The following is a 15,931-nucleotide window of genomic DNA, read 5'->3' as shown; positions in this document are numbered from 1 at the left end:
TTAGTTCCGTTTTGTAGTGTAATGTAATTTTCTTTGTTAGTAACGTTTGTATCATATACCACAAACAAGTTCTGCATATTACTTCTTGTTTCTTTAATATATTACTCCCTTCGTAAACTAATAAAAATATATTTAGATCACTAGTGATCTAAACATTTTTGTATTAGTTTACAAAGGGAGTACTTGTTGTATTTTATCCGGCAGATGTTGAGATGAATGTAAGAACCCAATTTTATTCGGCAAAGATTATTTGCGGTTGGTTTGAGTTATATATAATTCTGCCCATTGGTGGATGTCACTAACTAACCTAACAGTCCACCTCATGTTGCCTTGTTTCATCCAAAATAAAAATACTTCTATTATGAACTGAAGCAACGCTGCTTTGATATTTAGTTATTTACGGTTCTCTTTAGCACATGACAAGGCTAAGCCATGGTGTGCCAAGAAAATAAGGCATGTATATGTTAGTAGCAGACAATAAAAAATTCATGCCCCATTTAATTTTATTATTTATAGTTCAAATGGATGTATTTAGTATTAAAATATATCTAGATTGTCCGTTGTGAATTGAAGGGAGTACCGCCTTTTTCTATGCTCTGATTTCTGAGGCTTGATTTAGCTTGGGTATCCTTTTAAATAGAATTTCTATTTTTAAAAATAGGGTTTACCAAAATTTTAATGACTCTGAGGTTCAATCCAATCCATCTTTTTTTTTCCTTCCGATACTAGAAAAATATTGAAAAAGATAAGATTTTTTTAAAAGAAGGAATACCTTCGACCTCTACATTAGAAAGACCCATGCGGTCCTTGGAAAAAGATAATTTTTTGTCATATCACGAAGAAATATATCCCTCCCATAACAATAACTAGAATTAAAAAAGTAATGACAAAGCATCCGGGAATAAGCGATTAATTCTATCAATAGACCTGCTAAAGCACCAAACCATAGAGTATTTAGCACGGGTTCTATTTTCTCCATGTGTTGGTTGAATGTCTGCCTTGTGTCCGACACGAAGTTTCTATACTTGTTGAAAGCACCAGCTCGTGTTGAATTAAGCTCGACTTTCGCCTTCTGTTTTACCTGTTTGGACCTGGCAATTCCTACGTGAAAATAAAGCCACGCGCCCATGAATGTTACCGTGTGCCAAGCGGTGCGTGAGCGCCCCGCGCGAGAAGAGTGGTCGTACTACTGTGCTGCTGTCCAAGTGTCCATATCCCAGTCATCATCAATTCATCATAAAAAATTCGATCAAGATCAAAAAGGAAAAGAAAGAGTCGTACTACTGCATTGCATGGTTGGGTTGACGACGTCGTAGCGGACGCACATGCAGTCCCGAACACTGGCCCCACTGACCGTGGTGAAGCAAAAGCTTGCCACCTGGTTGCATCTGACGTGGCACTCGGCCACGGTCAATCTCGCCTCCTCCTACTTGGCGATCGAGTTGGCGTGCTGGACTGGCCGTGTACGCAGGGTCGGCACTAGAAAATATGGACGGCGTCAAAGTTACCGTAGTAGTGCAAGACATATCTCCTCCCGCCTTCCCCTTGCCCTGTACACACACTTTCTTTTTAACACAACAGAGACAGCCACAAACACTCATACATATGAACATACATTCATTTCTAGAAACACATGCACACATTTACTATTCATATCAGCATCTCTAAAAGACTATACCGACACATCATTTTAAGATTAACGAAGTCCACACATGTTTCGTAATCGACGGGAACGTCTTCTCTCACTGAACCCATATCGTCGGAAGGCCTGAAAATAAATTCAGAAAAATGCAAACTTAAATATTAAGTCTAGAACTTGAATTCTGATGGACTGGATATGCCACCGTCCTCTTAACCATCCAATCGTATGTTGGTTCGCTGTTGTATGCACACTTTGACAAGAGCATCTCTAATAGCTCTCGTAAAAAAAACTTTTCGTAAAATCTTTCATAGAAAATATCCATGTAAAAATATTTATATGGGGTGTTCGTAATTTTTTGGGGAAGCTGACAGGTGAGGTGTTTTTCGAGTTTAAAAGCTTCCACTAAGTGGTTTTTGATGGTGGGGCGATGGCGACGACGAACTCCGACGACTGATGAAGAGGAAAGTGGTGGTAAATGGTAACGGGTGGCGCATCGACGATGGTCGTCGAGGCGGCAACTCGATAGATTTCGCTGATGGTTAGTTGACGTGGCACAAAGACTTCTTTAGGTTTCCTTTCCCCACACCACGCCACACCACCCTCCGCGGCGGCGCCCTGCTGGTCCGGCGGCGGCTGTTCCGGCCCTCCGTACGATCGGACCTCGCTGCTCTCCGACCGATTGGCCTCCCTGGTCGCCGCGGACGCCCCCCTCCTCACGCGCCTCGACCACCTCCGCCCGCGACCCGGGGACTCCCTCCCCGCGTTTCTCGGGTCAACCCCCCCAGATGTGACTTGAGCCTGCCGCCCGACGGCGATTTCAGCGTCCCTGGTCGTTGCCACGGGTGCCCCCTGCAGCCTCCTCACCCCCGGCCTCGTTTGACGACCGTGATGGGGTTTTTGGTCTATGGCTGGTTACGGGGGCGTTCGCTACCTGCATCCCATGTAGGCGGCCCCCTTCGTCTCCGGCGGCACTTTCTCCCCCCGAGCCACGGTGACTGCTCTTGCGTGGAGGTGGCGATGCGTTCGCGGATGTGGCTGACTCGGGGCCCTCACGACGGTCCTTGTTGGCGCTATTCCGGCCCCGGCGATCTTAGGCCCGTGTCACTGTGGTGTCTTTTGCTGTCAGCGTCCTCCACCAGGAAGCTCCGACCTCAGCCATGCGCCCCTTCCGGCTCACCTGGCTCGCCGACGCCCCGACGGTTAAGGCCACGACAGCTTGGATCTGTGTTCCTCCAGTCCGTGCTTGTCGGCGCTACTAGACACCGTCGCGCCAAGACCCCATGCGGTTCACCCCGTCGCCTGCCCTACCCTGCACGCCTCAAAGCCCCTCCTTTTTCTAGACCCAATGCTCGTGGACTCGAAGGTGGTGCCACCCTCTGTCGACAGGTGCAGCCCCACCAACTCCCTCGGACTTGGTGATTCCGACCAGTGTTGGCCTCCACATCTACGATTCCGGATTCACGGGTATATATGGGATCGCTCAGCTTTGTCCAGAGAGAGATCCATGCTCGGCTCGGCGGTGCTGGCAGTGGTGGCGTCCGCATGTGTCGTTTTCCTTCTTGGAGGCGCTGCCAAGACCTTCAGTTGCACCCGTCTTCGAGCTCAGGGGAAACCCTAGGTCCAGATCTCCCAGGCCGGATAGTGATAGAGTTTCGATGGTGTCTACCTTCTTGAAGGCATTATCTTGCTCGCTCGTTGCGTCCCTGGTTTTGGCTCACACGATGTTGGAGTTCTCGTTGGTTTGGTTTCGCCGCTCTTGGCTCAGGTTTGGTAGGTTTAGCTGCGATGTATCCTCTATACGGCCGAGCATCCCTTGTGTCTCTGCTCCAGGCATCATGTTCACGCCCATGGGTTCGTGTCATGTGTTGTACCCATGTATTCATTATACTTCTTCTATCAATGAAAAGATATGCAAGCTTTTGCGTATTCGTGAGAAAATAGAGGTTTCCTTCTCCTATCCCTTGATGAATAGGGAAAACTCTCCCCTCCAAGCTTTATCGATGAGCTCGTGGATTCGTTCCCTTTTGCTTGCCGCTCCGACAACCGGCGGCGGAGAGGATAATCCCGATGTCTTTGCTCCGGTTAGTAGTTTGGGTTAGGTTTTTTAGTCCTCCCCGTTGTGATGCTTGGGCGAATGACAACGCTTCTTCTTCGAGTTTGTTTTTCGGGCTCCGATCCTCTTCAAGTTTGTCCATCTGGATGTAGTTGAATGTCTTCCGGCGTAGATTATTGCTATCTTCTTAGGGTTATGATGTTCGGGTTTCTTGTCGTGTGGGGAGATTTGTTATCAGGTGCTTCAGATCTATTCAAGGCTCCAATGACGACTACTATGACTCCAAGGCGTTGGTTCTTATGGGCACATGCACGAAGAGTTCTTAGTTGTCATCGACAAGGTCAAGCCGACTCTGATAGTGAAGCGGCGACAACGACAGCTCAACGGCTCATTCTGATGGCAATAGTGGTCTTTCAATGGTCTGGGAAACTCAATATATTTTTTGTTATATTTGAGATACTTCATACTCGGATGAACTTTGATAATAGATTTAGATTTTTTCACAAAAAACATAAGGAGAGATGGCACTTTTATGAAAAGGGTCATCTACATGTATAGGAAAAGTTATAAAAAGTTTATGAATCCCCTAAAAGATAGGCGTTTACTAAAACTGTTGAAGAGTTTCTTTAAGGGTGTTCCTCATTTATACCATTAGTTGTGTTCATTGTTCCGTTTTGCTATTAGAAATTACAACCGCTTAAAAAAAATACTTGCTAAAAAAAGTCATTAGATAGCTTAAAAATGCCATCGTTCTCTTAGATATTTGCTCATTAGATATTGTTATTGTCAGGTCAAATCAATGGACCATGTTATATGATCAAAATAATCCTAGGCTTGCATGTCAGCTCTTTTTATCTCATAATGATAAGTGTGGGGTCCACTTATCAGGAGTAATCAAGCAGATTATTTTAAAGGAAAATAAGAACACGATTGAGGATTGAGTGGGACCCACACTTTATCGTAACGAGATAGAAAAAGAGCTGCCATTTTGGATCATGTATTCTAATCATATACTTCCTCCGTTTTTAAATATAAAACCTTTTAGAAATTTCACTATAGACTAGATACGGAGCAAAATGAATGAATCTACATTCTAAAATATGACTGCATTCATTTGTATGTACTAGTTCATAGTAAAATTTATAAAAGATCTTATATTTAAAAACGAAAGGAGTAATATGGTATAATATGATAAACAGACTTTGAGCTGTAGCATGCGATTAATAAAGCGATGGCATTTTCGAGCACTTGAAAGTCCTGGTACTGGCAAAAACGAGTAGCAAGACATAATTAGTGACACGAATGATAAAACCCTTTTTCTTATTTTTTCCTTGAGGATTTTTTTCTTTATTTTTCTCTAAACGGTGGTTATTTTACAGACGTTGATCGTTGAGCCATGGGAGATGCTCCAAGCAGAGGACCGGATGTTTCCTCCTCGGATCAGAACGAACCCCCCCTTTTTTTTACCGCACCCTCCCCCTGTCCTCCTCGAAAACCTACGGGCGGGCTGTGCCCGCCGGCGGAGACACCAACCCGCCGCGCCGGTAATTTCCGGGGCATACGGATACGGAGAAGAATATGCGCGCCCATTTCCTAGGCGGCGGTAACAAAACACCAACCAAGCCCCCGTCCGTCCCTCCCTCCGCGAGGTCGCCGTCGCCGAGACCCAGCGCTCCCGCCCTCCGCTTTGTCGCCACGCCCTTGGCCACGGCGCGGAATCTGGGCGGTATTTAAGGCGTCACCGCGCCAATGGCACACCCCCACCCGGAGGGAGCCCGCGCCTGCCAGAGCAGCTGCCATTTGGCGCCACGCCGCCGGTTCCTCCACCCCGGACGCCCGCCCGGCCACAACAGAGGTAAATTTCTTCCCCCTTCCACCCCAAACGACGACCCCTGCCTGCTCCATTCTTGCAATATTTGCCCTGCGCCGCATTGCGCTAGCCCGTGCCTGCCTGCGTGGATGGCTGTGTTCTGGGGCCTGGGGCATGTGATCCGAGGGAGTGAGTACTACCATTCCTCATTTACCTTTCTTCAGTAAATAAGCATGTCTTTGTGAGGTGGTTTTTTTCCTTTTTACTTCTTTGGGTTTATGGAGAAGGGTTCAGGGCTGTTTAGTTCGTCGATGCAATGCCATGGTAATGCAGTGTGCAAGTGCTCTGTGCCTCACATGCATGCTGCACCTTCCTCTACTCGTCCCTTCTTCGTTATAATCGTCTATCTTTTGCATTTGGTCGGTGCATTTACTTCTTTGCTACCTATGCCTCTGAATCTGATCCCAGTTACGTTAGGATCGAGCCCTTTTCCCTTGGATTTCTTTAGAATTTAAGGTTGTTGGATCAAATACTGTTTGGCTCTAGCCGGAGCTTCTGACGAAGACGAGTGTAAAATCTTCAGCGAGAATAACACCCTGATTTGGTTTCTTTGGTATTGCCGCCCATTATCATATTACACATGCTTATCAAGCTGCTTTTCGGAGTGTGGCCACATTGAAATACCATATTCCTATCCTGTCTCACTGAGCAAAATGTTTTTACACAGCTTCTCATTTGTTACTACAATATTGGTTTTCTAGTTCTGAGAGCTGTTTCGAAGTTTCTAAAATATGTTCTAGTATTTTTTTTCCTGCTTCCTAGTCACCATGTCATATTGAATTGAGGTCACAGCCACTCGATGATCACTAATTGAGTCACCAAATCAGCAGTGCCCGCAAGATATGTTGCTTATGTATCTATATGCTGTTTTTTTTTATGTTGAAAGGTGCTAACATCGTGAGTTTTTATCCAAATTTGACAGGTTGATTTGTCAAGGGCCACAACTATTCGAAAATGGACCCAAAGAAATCAATAGATGATAAATTCTCTAAGTTGCATCCAAGTTTGCCGGTAGACACTAGAATTGGCATAGTAGGAGCAGGGCCAAGTGGCTTATCAGCAGCCTACGCACTAGCTAAACTCGGGTACTGCAATGTAACTGTGTTTGAGAAATGCCAGACTGTTTCAGGGATGTGCGAGTCCATTGACATAGAAGGTGAGCAATTTACTGACCACACTTCTATTTAGTTACCATTTTCTGCACTGTTGTAGTTATCAGTGACAACTGTATTCAGGAAGAACATATGACTTGGGAGGACAAGTTATAGCAGCAAACAGCGCGCCTGCTATAACTCACCTGGCAAAAGAGGTAGGAGCTGAATTCGAGGAGATGGATTCACACAAGCTTGCTCTGATCGACAGCCAAACTGGAAATATTCGAGATCTTGAAGTTGCCGAGGACTATGTATCCATGGTATCTCTGACACTAAAACTACAGGTGAGCTGTTTGTGTAAAGTGTGATTACAAATAACTAAGAATAAAGTTACGACGTTATGAATAGCTGGGTCTAGTTTTACTTTTATGACACACACTCTGTTGTTTACATGTATGCCTTTTGGTAATTCTTATAGGATGAAGCAAATAAGTCAGGCCGAGTGGGCATCCATGCTCTCAGTGGATTGGCTTCTGACCCAACTCCTCAGTTTCTGAGGCAGCATGGGATAAATTCAGTTCCAAAATCTGTAGCATATGGCTACACAGCTTCTGGCTATGGTTTTGTTCAAGACATGCCCTATGCTTTCATTCAAGAATTCACTAGAACCTCTATGGCTGGCAAAATCCGTCGTTTCAAGCATGGCTACATGAGCATGTGGGAGAAACTTAGTCAGTCATTACCATTTGAAGTTCTTTGTGGCACGGAGGTTTTGAGAGTCAGGCGCAGCAGCGATGGCGCAAGTGTAACCATCAAGAAGGACAATGGTGACAAGCAAGTTATGGAGTTTGACAAAATTATATTCTCAGGCGCTCTTGCTTTAAAAAATGGCAACACATATCGATCTTCTAGTCTCACTGGTAAGCGTGATTTAATTTCAACTTTGTTTGAAGTCAGAGTTTCAGCTGTCTGATTAGTTTATATATTCTTTTGTTCAGATGGAGAAAATGAAGTGGTGGAACTGAATGATCTCGAAAGAGAACTATTCAGTAAGGTACAGACAGTGGACTACTATACAACTGTTGTTAAGATCAATGGATTTGAGCACATGCCAAAGGGATTTTACTACTTTGGAGAATTCATGGAGGATCCAGCAACAATAGGGCATCCAGTGGCAATGCAAAAATTCTTTGATGGCACAGACATTTTCTTGTTCTGGTCTTATGGGAATTCAGCAGACATCAACGGTACATATGTGGCTAAATGTGTGACCGGCATCGTGAGTTCTATGGGAGGCACTGCTCAGAATGTGCTTTTGCAGCGTCGATTCAAGTATTTTCCCCATGTTAACTGTGAAGGTACAGCATAATAGCAGTGTCACTAATGGCCAAGTCTTTTATTTACTTTTTCCGTATTCTAACTGTAATAATTTATTCTATTGCAGACATGAAGGATGGATTCTATGAAAGGTTTGAATCTGAGTTGCAAGGCTTTCAGAACACTTACTATGTAGGAGGTCTGCTAGCATTTGAGCTTACCGAAAGAAATGCTTCATACTCCATTGCGGCTGTTTGTAAACACTTTGCCATCGATGTTGAGCAAACTGTAACTCCTTATGTCAAGGTGAGCTAGAAAACATTGTCACAATATATATGAGAAGAGTTATATATATAAGACGAGTCGTGCTTATGTTTTTCAATTCTTGTTTACACAGAGATTATTTCCTCTGTCCCGCAACAGCAACCCTTCACCTCCTAGAGATCTTGGTGAGCTTGAAGGTGTTGAATTTCCCGACCTTCCATCCCTGGATGGATACTTGCAATATTGGGGAACTCACAGGGTCACTAAGGAAAATGTCATCTATACTTGGATCAATGAAGAAGGAAAAATCATGAACCAAAGAACCTACCAGGAACTTCATGAGAATGCATCTCACATTGCAAACAAACTATTGACAAGCACGAAGCCTATTATCAAACCTGGTGACAGAGTTATCCTTATTCACCTGCCAGGTCTGGAGTTTATTGATGCATTCTTTGGGTGTATTAGAGCAGGAGTTATACCAGTCCCAGTTATCCCCCCTGATCCAATGCAAATGGGTGGGCAAGCACTTCTCAAAGTCGAGAACGTCTCTAAAGTGTGCAGCGCTGTGGCAATTCTATCAACCTCTTCGTACCATGCTGCCGTGCGTGCAGGTTATGTCAAGAACATTGTCACTCTAGCAAAGAGTCAGAAATGCTCTGCACAGTGGCCTGACCTCCCGTGGATTCACACCGACTCATGGATAAAGAACTACCGGCGAAGTCCAGACACCTTCAACTCAGACAATGTTTTATCTATGATGACCAAGCCCCAGCCAAGTGACTTGTGCTTTTTACAGTTCACTTCGGGTTCCACTGGTGATGCCAAGGGGGTGATGATAACTAATGGAGGACTAATCCACAATGTGAAGATGATGAAGAAGCGGTATCAAAGTACCTCAAAAACCGTCCTTATCAGTTGGCTTCCACAGTACCATGACATGGGACTAATAGGGGGTATTTTCACTGCTCTTGTGAGTGGAGGAACTTCCATTCTATTCTCGCCGATGACATTCATCAGGAACCCCCTCCTGTGGCTGCAAACAATCAGTGACTACCATGGAACCCATAGTGCAGGTCCAAACTTTGCATTTGAACTCGTGATAAGAAGGCTTGAAGCCGAGAAGAGCAAAGTATATGACCTCTCTTCAATGATCTTCCTCATGATTGCAGCAGAACCAGTAAGGCAAAAAACTGTCAGAAGGTTCATAGAGTTGACTCAACCTTTGGGCCTTTCTGAAGGTGTTCTTGCACCTGGATATGGGCTGGCTGAGAACTGTGTCTATGTTTGTTGTGCCTTTGGTGAATGCAAGCCAGTCTTCATAGATTGGCAAGGAAGAGTTTGTTGTGGGTATGTTGAGCAAGATGATATAGATATTGACATCAGAATTGTTGATGCAGACTCTTTGACTGAGCATCGAGATGGTACTGAGGGTGAGATATGGATCAGCAGTCCTAGTTCTGGAGTTGGTTATTGGGGCAACCAGGAAATGAGCCAGAAAACTTTCTGCAATCAGCTCAAGAACCACCCCAACAAGAAGTTCACAAGAACCGGTGATTTAGGGCGGATCATTGACAGTAAACTTTTTATTACCGGAAGGATCAAAGATCTAATCATTGTTGCTGGCAGAAATATTTACTCTGCAGATGTAGAGAAGACGGTGGAAAATTCTTCCGATGTCCTCCGACCAGGATGTTGTGCTGTTGTTGGTATCCCAGAGGAAGTTCTGACTCAGAAAGGCATCTCAATTCCTGATTCTTCTGATCAGGTTGGACTTGTCGTGATTGCAGAGGTTAGGGAGGGTAAAACAGCCTCTGAAGAAATCATTGACAACATCAAAACACGTGTGGCGGAGGAGCATGGTGTAACTGTTGCATCGGTCAAGCTTATCAAGCCTAGAACCATATCCAAGACAACATCTGGGAAGATACGGAGATTTGAATGCATGAAGCAGTTTGTTGACAACAGTCTTAGTTTGGCCAATGGTAATCGTCCATCTAGGAGGAGTCTATTCCGGTCTCTCACAACAGGAACTGGCATGGAGAGAAGGAGGTCATTCTTGAAGCAGACTGTTGATCCCACCATTCATCCTCAGTCAGAAAGCAAAGTGAAAAACTCCAAGCATATAACCGAGTTTCTGACACAATTAGTATCAGATCAATCAGGTATTCCGAAGGACAAAATTTCCCCAACAGGAAGCCTACCTTCCTATGGCTTTGATTCGATTGCAGTGGTTCGAGCAGCTCAGAAGCTCTCAGATTATCTTGGTATTCCTGTTGGAGCCATTGACATCTTTGCTGCAAGCTGCATTTCTGAGCTTGCTAGCTTCTTGGAGAATTTGTTGAGTAAGTCACAACCAAAGTTGATACCTCTTCCCAATAGCCAGGGGAAAAGCTCCAGGGAGATTATTGAGTTTCTGACACAGATAGTATCAGATCAATCAGGTATTCCAAAGGACAAAATTTCTCCAACAGGCAGCCTACCTTCATATGGTTTTGATTCAATTGCAGTGGTCCGAGCAGCACAGAAGCTCTCAGATTTTCTTGGTACCCCTGTTGGAGCGATTGATATCTTTGCGGCAAGCTGTATTTCTGAGCTTGCTGGCTTTTTGGAGAACTTGTTGCCCAACTCACAACCACTTTTGGCATCTGACATATCTTGCTCTTCTGAGGATGAGAGTTTAGTAGATGTCAGTGCAGATTTCAGTGTGCTTGCTACTGGGATTCTCCAACTCCTGGCCCTTACCTATGTGTGTTTTATGTTGCTACTTCCAGCGTACCTCGCAAGTTTGGCATACATGAGCGTGCTTTATCCGGTCAGTCTGGTTGAAGTATCAGTGATGACCTATCTTGGTTCTTTGGTCATGGCACCTATTGCATGGATTTGTTATGTCTTGCTCACCTCTTTATCACTGTCTATGTTGGGGAAGTCACTCCTTCAGCCAAATTATGGTCTGACCCCTGATGTTTCGATATGGTCAGTTGACTTTGTTAAATGGTGGGCACTGAACAAGGCACAAGGGTTTGCTGCAAAGATGCTAGCTGTGCATCTAAAGGGAACAGTCTTCTTGAATTATTGGTTCAAGATGCAGGGGGCTCGAATTGGGTCATCTGTTGTTATTGACACAGTAGACATCACTGACCCAGCCTTGTTAGTGGTTGCAAATGGTGCAGTGATTGCGGAAGGTGTTCTCATCCAGGGGCATGAAGTCCGTAATGAAGTGCTGAGTTTCAGGCGTGTCAGAATCGGTCGTGAGGCGTCCATTGGTCCTTATGCGGTGCTTCAGAAGGGCACCGTTGTGGATGATGGTGCTTTGGTCCCACCACTGCAAAAACCTGAGCCAGGGAAATCAATGTATCAGAATAAGAGAACTTCTGCAGACATGAAGGTAACTGGAATATCTGAATTTCGTATGTTGCTCAAATCCTTAGTAGCTACTAGATGACAAATTGGCTGCTCTACAGTATACCATCGTGAAAGTCGCCTACCCTTAGTTATACTCCCTCCTTTCGTAAATAGATGACATCTTGGACATGGACGTAGGCTCTTCAATATGAAGCTTTGGCTGCTAATTTTTATGTGGATATGTTAGTGAGTATTTTTGAAAAATTGCAAAATATTTATTTATGATAATCAAGTTTTATTATATACTCACTTGACCAATTCAATGGATTTTATGAATTAATAGTCAAAGTTAGAGAAGTTTGCCTAGCAGGTGAATCCGTCATTTCAGCTACTACAATAGTGTATTCCATGCCCCCCTCCTCATGGAAAGTTTACGCTTTCTAGGATATTATCCGAATGGAAGTAGTATTCTTTATTTTGTAGAGGTAATATCAATTAGTGGCAGACACATGAGCAGGGACATAAATGTTTCACTGAACCTATGAGCAGTGGAACCAACGGTCAGGACCGTCGGATGCAATTTTGAGACTTGTGCTAGTAAACAGGGTATACACCAAGGGGATAATATAGTACTTATAATTCAGTGGCTCTTGCCTAGCCATTTATATAATTCAATCTATTTCTCGTTTCACTGGTGCAAGCCATACTCATTTTCTATGGACTTATTTTTTAACCTGAAAAATATATTTAAATCTCTTTAAACAAAATGATCAAGTGAAATAGACCGTAAGAGCCACTGGACATAGGTTCAGAAACGCTTCTCTCCAAGTTTTAGCGAGGCTATACAGCTAAAGGCATACGTTAGTGGGCAAATTCAAGTTCATGTAATTGATCATCTTTTGCTGTTATGTGACTGTCTCCATTTCGTGCAGGAAGAAACAGGGAAAGCAACCATGCTTCTTGAACACCTGGTTTGCATCTATGCGGTTGCCTTGCTAGGTGCTCTATCAAGTGCAACCGTCTACACGCTGTACATTCACTTTTCTGGCGCTGAGGCTTCACCTCAGCACTTCTCTTTTGCATGCATTGCGGGCGCGTTCCACTGGTTACCAGCTGCCCTCGCCGCTTACCCTGTGATTGTCCGGGAGACACCCACAAGCGCATTGGCATTTGCTCTCTCCATCGCCTTCGCCTACTTGAGCTACGGTGTCATCCTCAGTCTTGTTACCAGTATGGTCAACACAGCTCTTGCTACGAGGGCGGGAACCAAGCAAAACCATATGACAAGCTTGATCCAGCGGCGTATAAACATTGCTGTGCACATCAGATTTGCAAAGATGTTATCTGGAACTGAAGCATTCTGCATGTACTTGAGGCTTCTTGGTGCAAAGATTGGCAGGCATTGCTCTATCCGGTCCATTGATCCAGTGGCGAATCCTGAACTGATCAATATCGGTGATGGGGTCCATCTAGGTGATTTCTGCCACATTGTTCCAGGGTTCTACTCCAGTAAGGGGTTTACTGGTGCGGAGATAAAGGTCCAGGAGAACACCATCATTGGTAGTGGCAGCTTGCTCCTTCCTGGCTCAGTCCTCCAAGGGAATGTCATCCTTGGAGCACTTTCTGTGGCACCAGAACATTCTCTTCTCCAGCGAGGCGGAATCTATGTCGGGGCACAATCTCTGACCATGGTGAAGAACACCTTGCTTTCAGAAGATGAGAGGATTGAAATGATGGACCCAATGTACAAGAAGATTGTTGGGAACCTCTCGGCGAACTTGGCAATCACCACCATGAACGTCAAGTCAAGGTACTTCCACCGCATTGGCGTAAGCGGGCGGGGGGTCCTGAAGATGTACGAGGACATTCCATCTTTGCCCAAGCACAAGCTATTTGGCGCCGGCAAGTCTTTCCCGGTAATCGTCCGACACAGTAATAGCCTCAGTGCAGATGATGATGCCAGGCTCGACGCGCGTGGTGCAGCAGTGCGCATTCTCTCAGACGATGGCGAGGTGCCTCTTTTGGACCTGACTTTGAAGAGTGGCAAAGCATTTTATGCGCGCACAATCGCCGACTTCGCCACTTGGCTGGTTTGTGGCCTGCCAGCGAGGGAAGAGCATGTGAAGCGTGCTCCACATGTCCGGGATGCTGTCTGGGGCTCCCTGCGGGACACCAACTCGTACACCGAGCTGCATTACTACTCCAACATATGCCGGCTGCTGCGGTTCGATGAAGGGAAGGAGATGTATGCAAAATTCAAGCTTCGTCCTGCCGATCAAGACATACCGGAGGAGTCCGGTCAGGTGGCGCCAAGGGGTATCTTGCCGCCGGAGACCGGTGCAATCCCAAGAGATGAGAGTGACACACGCCCTTTACTCTTCCTCGCGGACGATTTCCGTCGGAGGGTGGAAGTTCCAGACGGTGTGCGCTACGTCTTCCAACTGCAGCTCAGGGAGGTCCCCTCCGACGATGCCGCCTGTGACGTCGCTCTTGACTGCACGCGGCCATGGGACGAGGATGAGTTCCCGTACATCGACATTGGAGAGATAAGCATCGACAACAATCTCCCAGCAGAAGAGACGGAGAAGCTCGAGTTCAACCCTTTCCTCCGGTGCCAAGAGGTGGACGTCATCCCGGCGTCGTCCTGCAAGCAGAGCGCGTCCATCGACCACGGGCGATCGCTGGTCTACGAGATATGCCAACGCCTGCGGAACGGCGAGCCGCTGCCAGCGTCATGGGCGGCATTCCTGGAGCAGTCCGACACGAAGATCAACCTGTCGGGGTGCCCAGTTGCCGCCGCCATGCACACAAGACCCGACACCGCCAATGCCAGCGAGACCAAGGTGACCCTGGCCAGGACATGGCACAAGGCGCTCTGGGCCACGCTGTGCCAGCCGCTGCTGCAAACGCTGGTCCCGTACTTCGTGCTGGGCCTGGTCATCTACCTCCCATTCCGGGGCCTCCTCGCCGTCGCCGGGGCCACCGGTACGCCGCTGTACTGGCTGTTGCCGGTCTTCTGGGCCGTGTCGGGCCTGGCCGCCATGGCGGCATGCGCGGCGGCGAAGTGGGCCCTGGTCGGCGTGAGGGGCGAGGGCGACGCGGTGCACATCTGGGCGCCGCGGGTGTTCCTGGACACGGTGTGGCAGGCGATACGGACGGCGACGGCGGAGTACTTCGCGGAGCTGACGTGCGGGTCGGTGGCGTTCGCGGCGTGGATGCGGGCGATGGGGTCGTCGGTGGCCGTGGGCGACGGGGTGTACGTGGACTCGATGGGTGCGCTGCTGAACCCGGAGATGGTGCAGCTGGAGCGGGGCGCGAGCGTGGGGCGCGACGCGCTGCTGTTCGGGCACGTGTACGAGGGCGAGGCCGGGAAGGTGAAGTTCGGCAGGGTCCACGTCGGGGAGGACGGGTTCGTGGGCAGCCGGGCGGTGGCGATGCCCGGCGTGAAGGTGGAGGACGGCGGCTACCTCGGCGCCCTGTGCCTGGCCATGAAGGAGGAGGTCGTCAGGCACAAGCTGTAGTAGGGCTACTGCTTTTGGAGTTTTGGTTTCAGCTAGCTGCCGCCCGCTCGGCGTGCCTCTTATGTATGGATTGGATGTACGTAGGGTCTTGTAGCAAAGATAAAGATCACCAGCGATAAGTGGTTGCTAGAAGAAGAAATAAATCGATTGTACGTAGGAGTATGGAAATGAAATAACAAGTGAGCGGCTCGTTTGGTTTCTCGAAAGTAGCACTCCCCCCTCCTCCGGCGACGCGCCCGCGGGCACACGGGAGGCTAACCGGCGGGCACTCCTCCCCTTCCTCGCCGCCGCTGGGCCGCCGTCAAGGGGCGACTGGGCAAAGCTCAGCCGGCGGCGGCGGGGCGCTCTTCTTCCCCTCGTGCGGGTGGCGAGATGCGCCGCGGCTCACCCGGGCTTGGGTGCCGCGTTGGGCGCTAGGCGCAGCAGCACGACGGCGTGCCAGGACTGGTCGACCGCGGCGGTGGTGCGTTGGGCGACACGACAATGGCGACACGAGTCGAGGGTGGAGCGGGCTGTAGGTCTCTGCCCCTGCCATGGCTACGACGGGTGGTGGTGCGATGCAACAGTGGCTGGCCGGTAGTGCGTGCCGGGGGTCGGGGACGACGCCCATGGCGGCCCGGCCAGATCTGACTTCGTGGCAGCGCGGGTGGGGCAGCAGCTTGGCATGGCCGGTGCTTCGACCGTGGGCGGCAACGTGTGGAGGCCTGGCACGAGCGATGGCCTTTTGGTGGCGCTGCGGCTACACGGTGGCTTGGCAGCTCTGCCCGCGACGACGGTCGGCTTCTCCTCCAGCGTCGCTTGTGTGCGGGCGAACCGTTTCGACCC

The 15,931-nt window shown here is 47.8% G+C and overlaps 1 protein-coding gene across 1 annotated transcript; it reads left to right on the top strand.

The window, feature by feature from the left end:
• Nucleotides 1–5,071: 5,071 nt before the first annotated feature.
• Nucleotides 5,072–15,312, top strand: LOC123426990. The gene is made up of 8 exons (XM_045110913.1): nucleotides 5,072–5,550; nucleotides 6,488–6,721; nucleotides 6,801–7,003; nucleotides 7,138–7,579; nucleotides 7,658–8,017; nucleotides 8,104–8,282; nucleotides 8,374–11,628; nucleotides 12,518–15,312. Exons 2-8 carry the CDS (start codon nucleotides 6,520–6,522, stop codon nucleotides 15,104–15,106), a joined length of 7,230 nt encoding a protein of 2,409 aa, XP_044966848.1. The 5' UTR covers nucleotides 5,072–5,550; nucleotides 6,488–6,519; the 3' UTR covers nucleotides 15,107–15,312.
• Nucleotides 15,313–15,931: the final 619 nt, after the last annotated feature.

Source organism: Hordeum vulgare, chromosome 2H (genome assembly GCF_904849725.1).
Source record: "Hordeum vulgare subsp. vulgare chromosome 2H, MorexV3_pseudomolecules_assembly, whole genome shotgun sequence".
In the NCBI taxonomy this organism is placed as follows: domain Eukaryota; kingdom Viridiplantae; phylum Streptophyta; class Magnoliopsida; order Poales; family Poaceae; genus Hordeum; species Hordeum vulgare.
The sequence above is the reverse complement of the archived record's forward strand: the minus strand, read 5'-3'. Positions and strand labels throughout refer to the sequence as shown.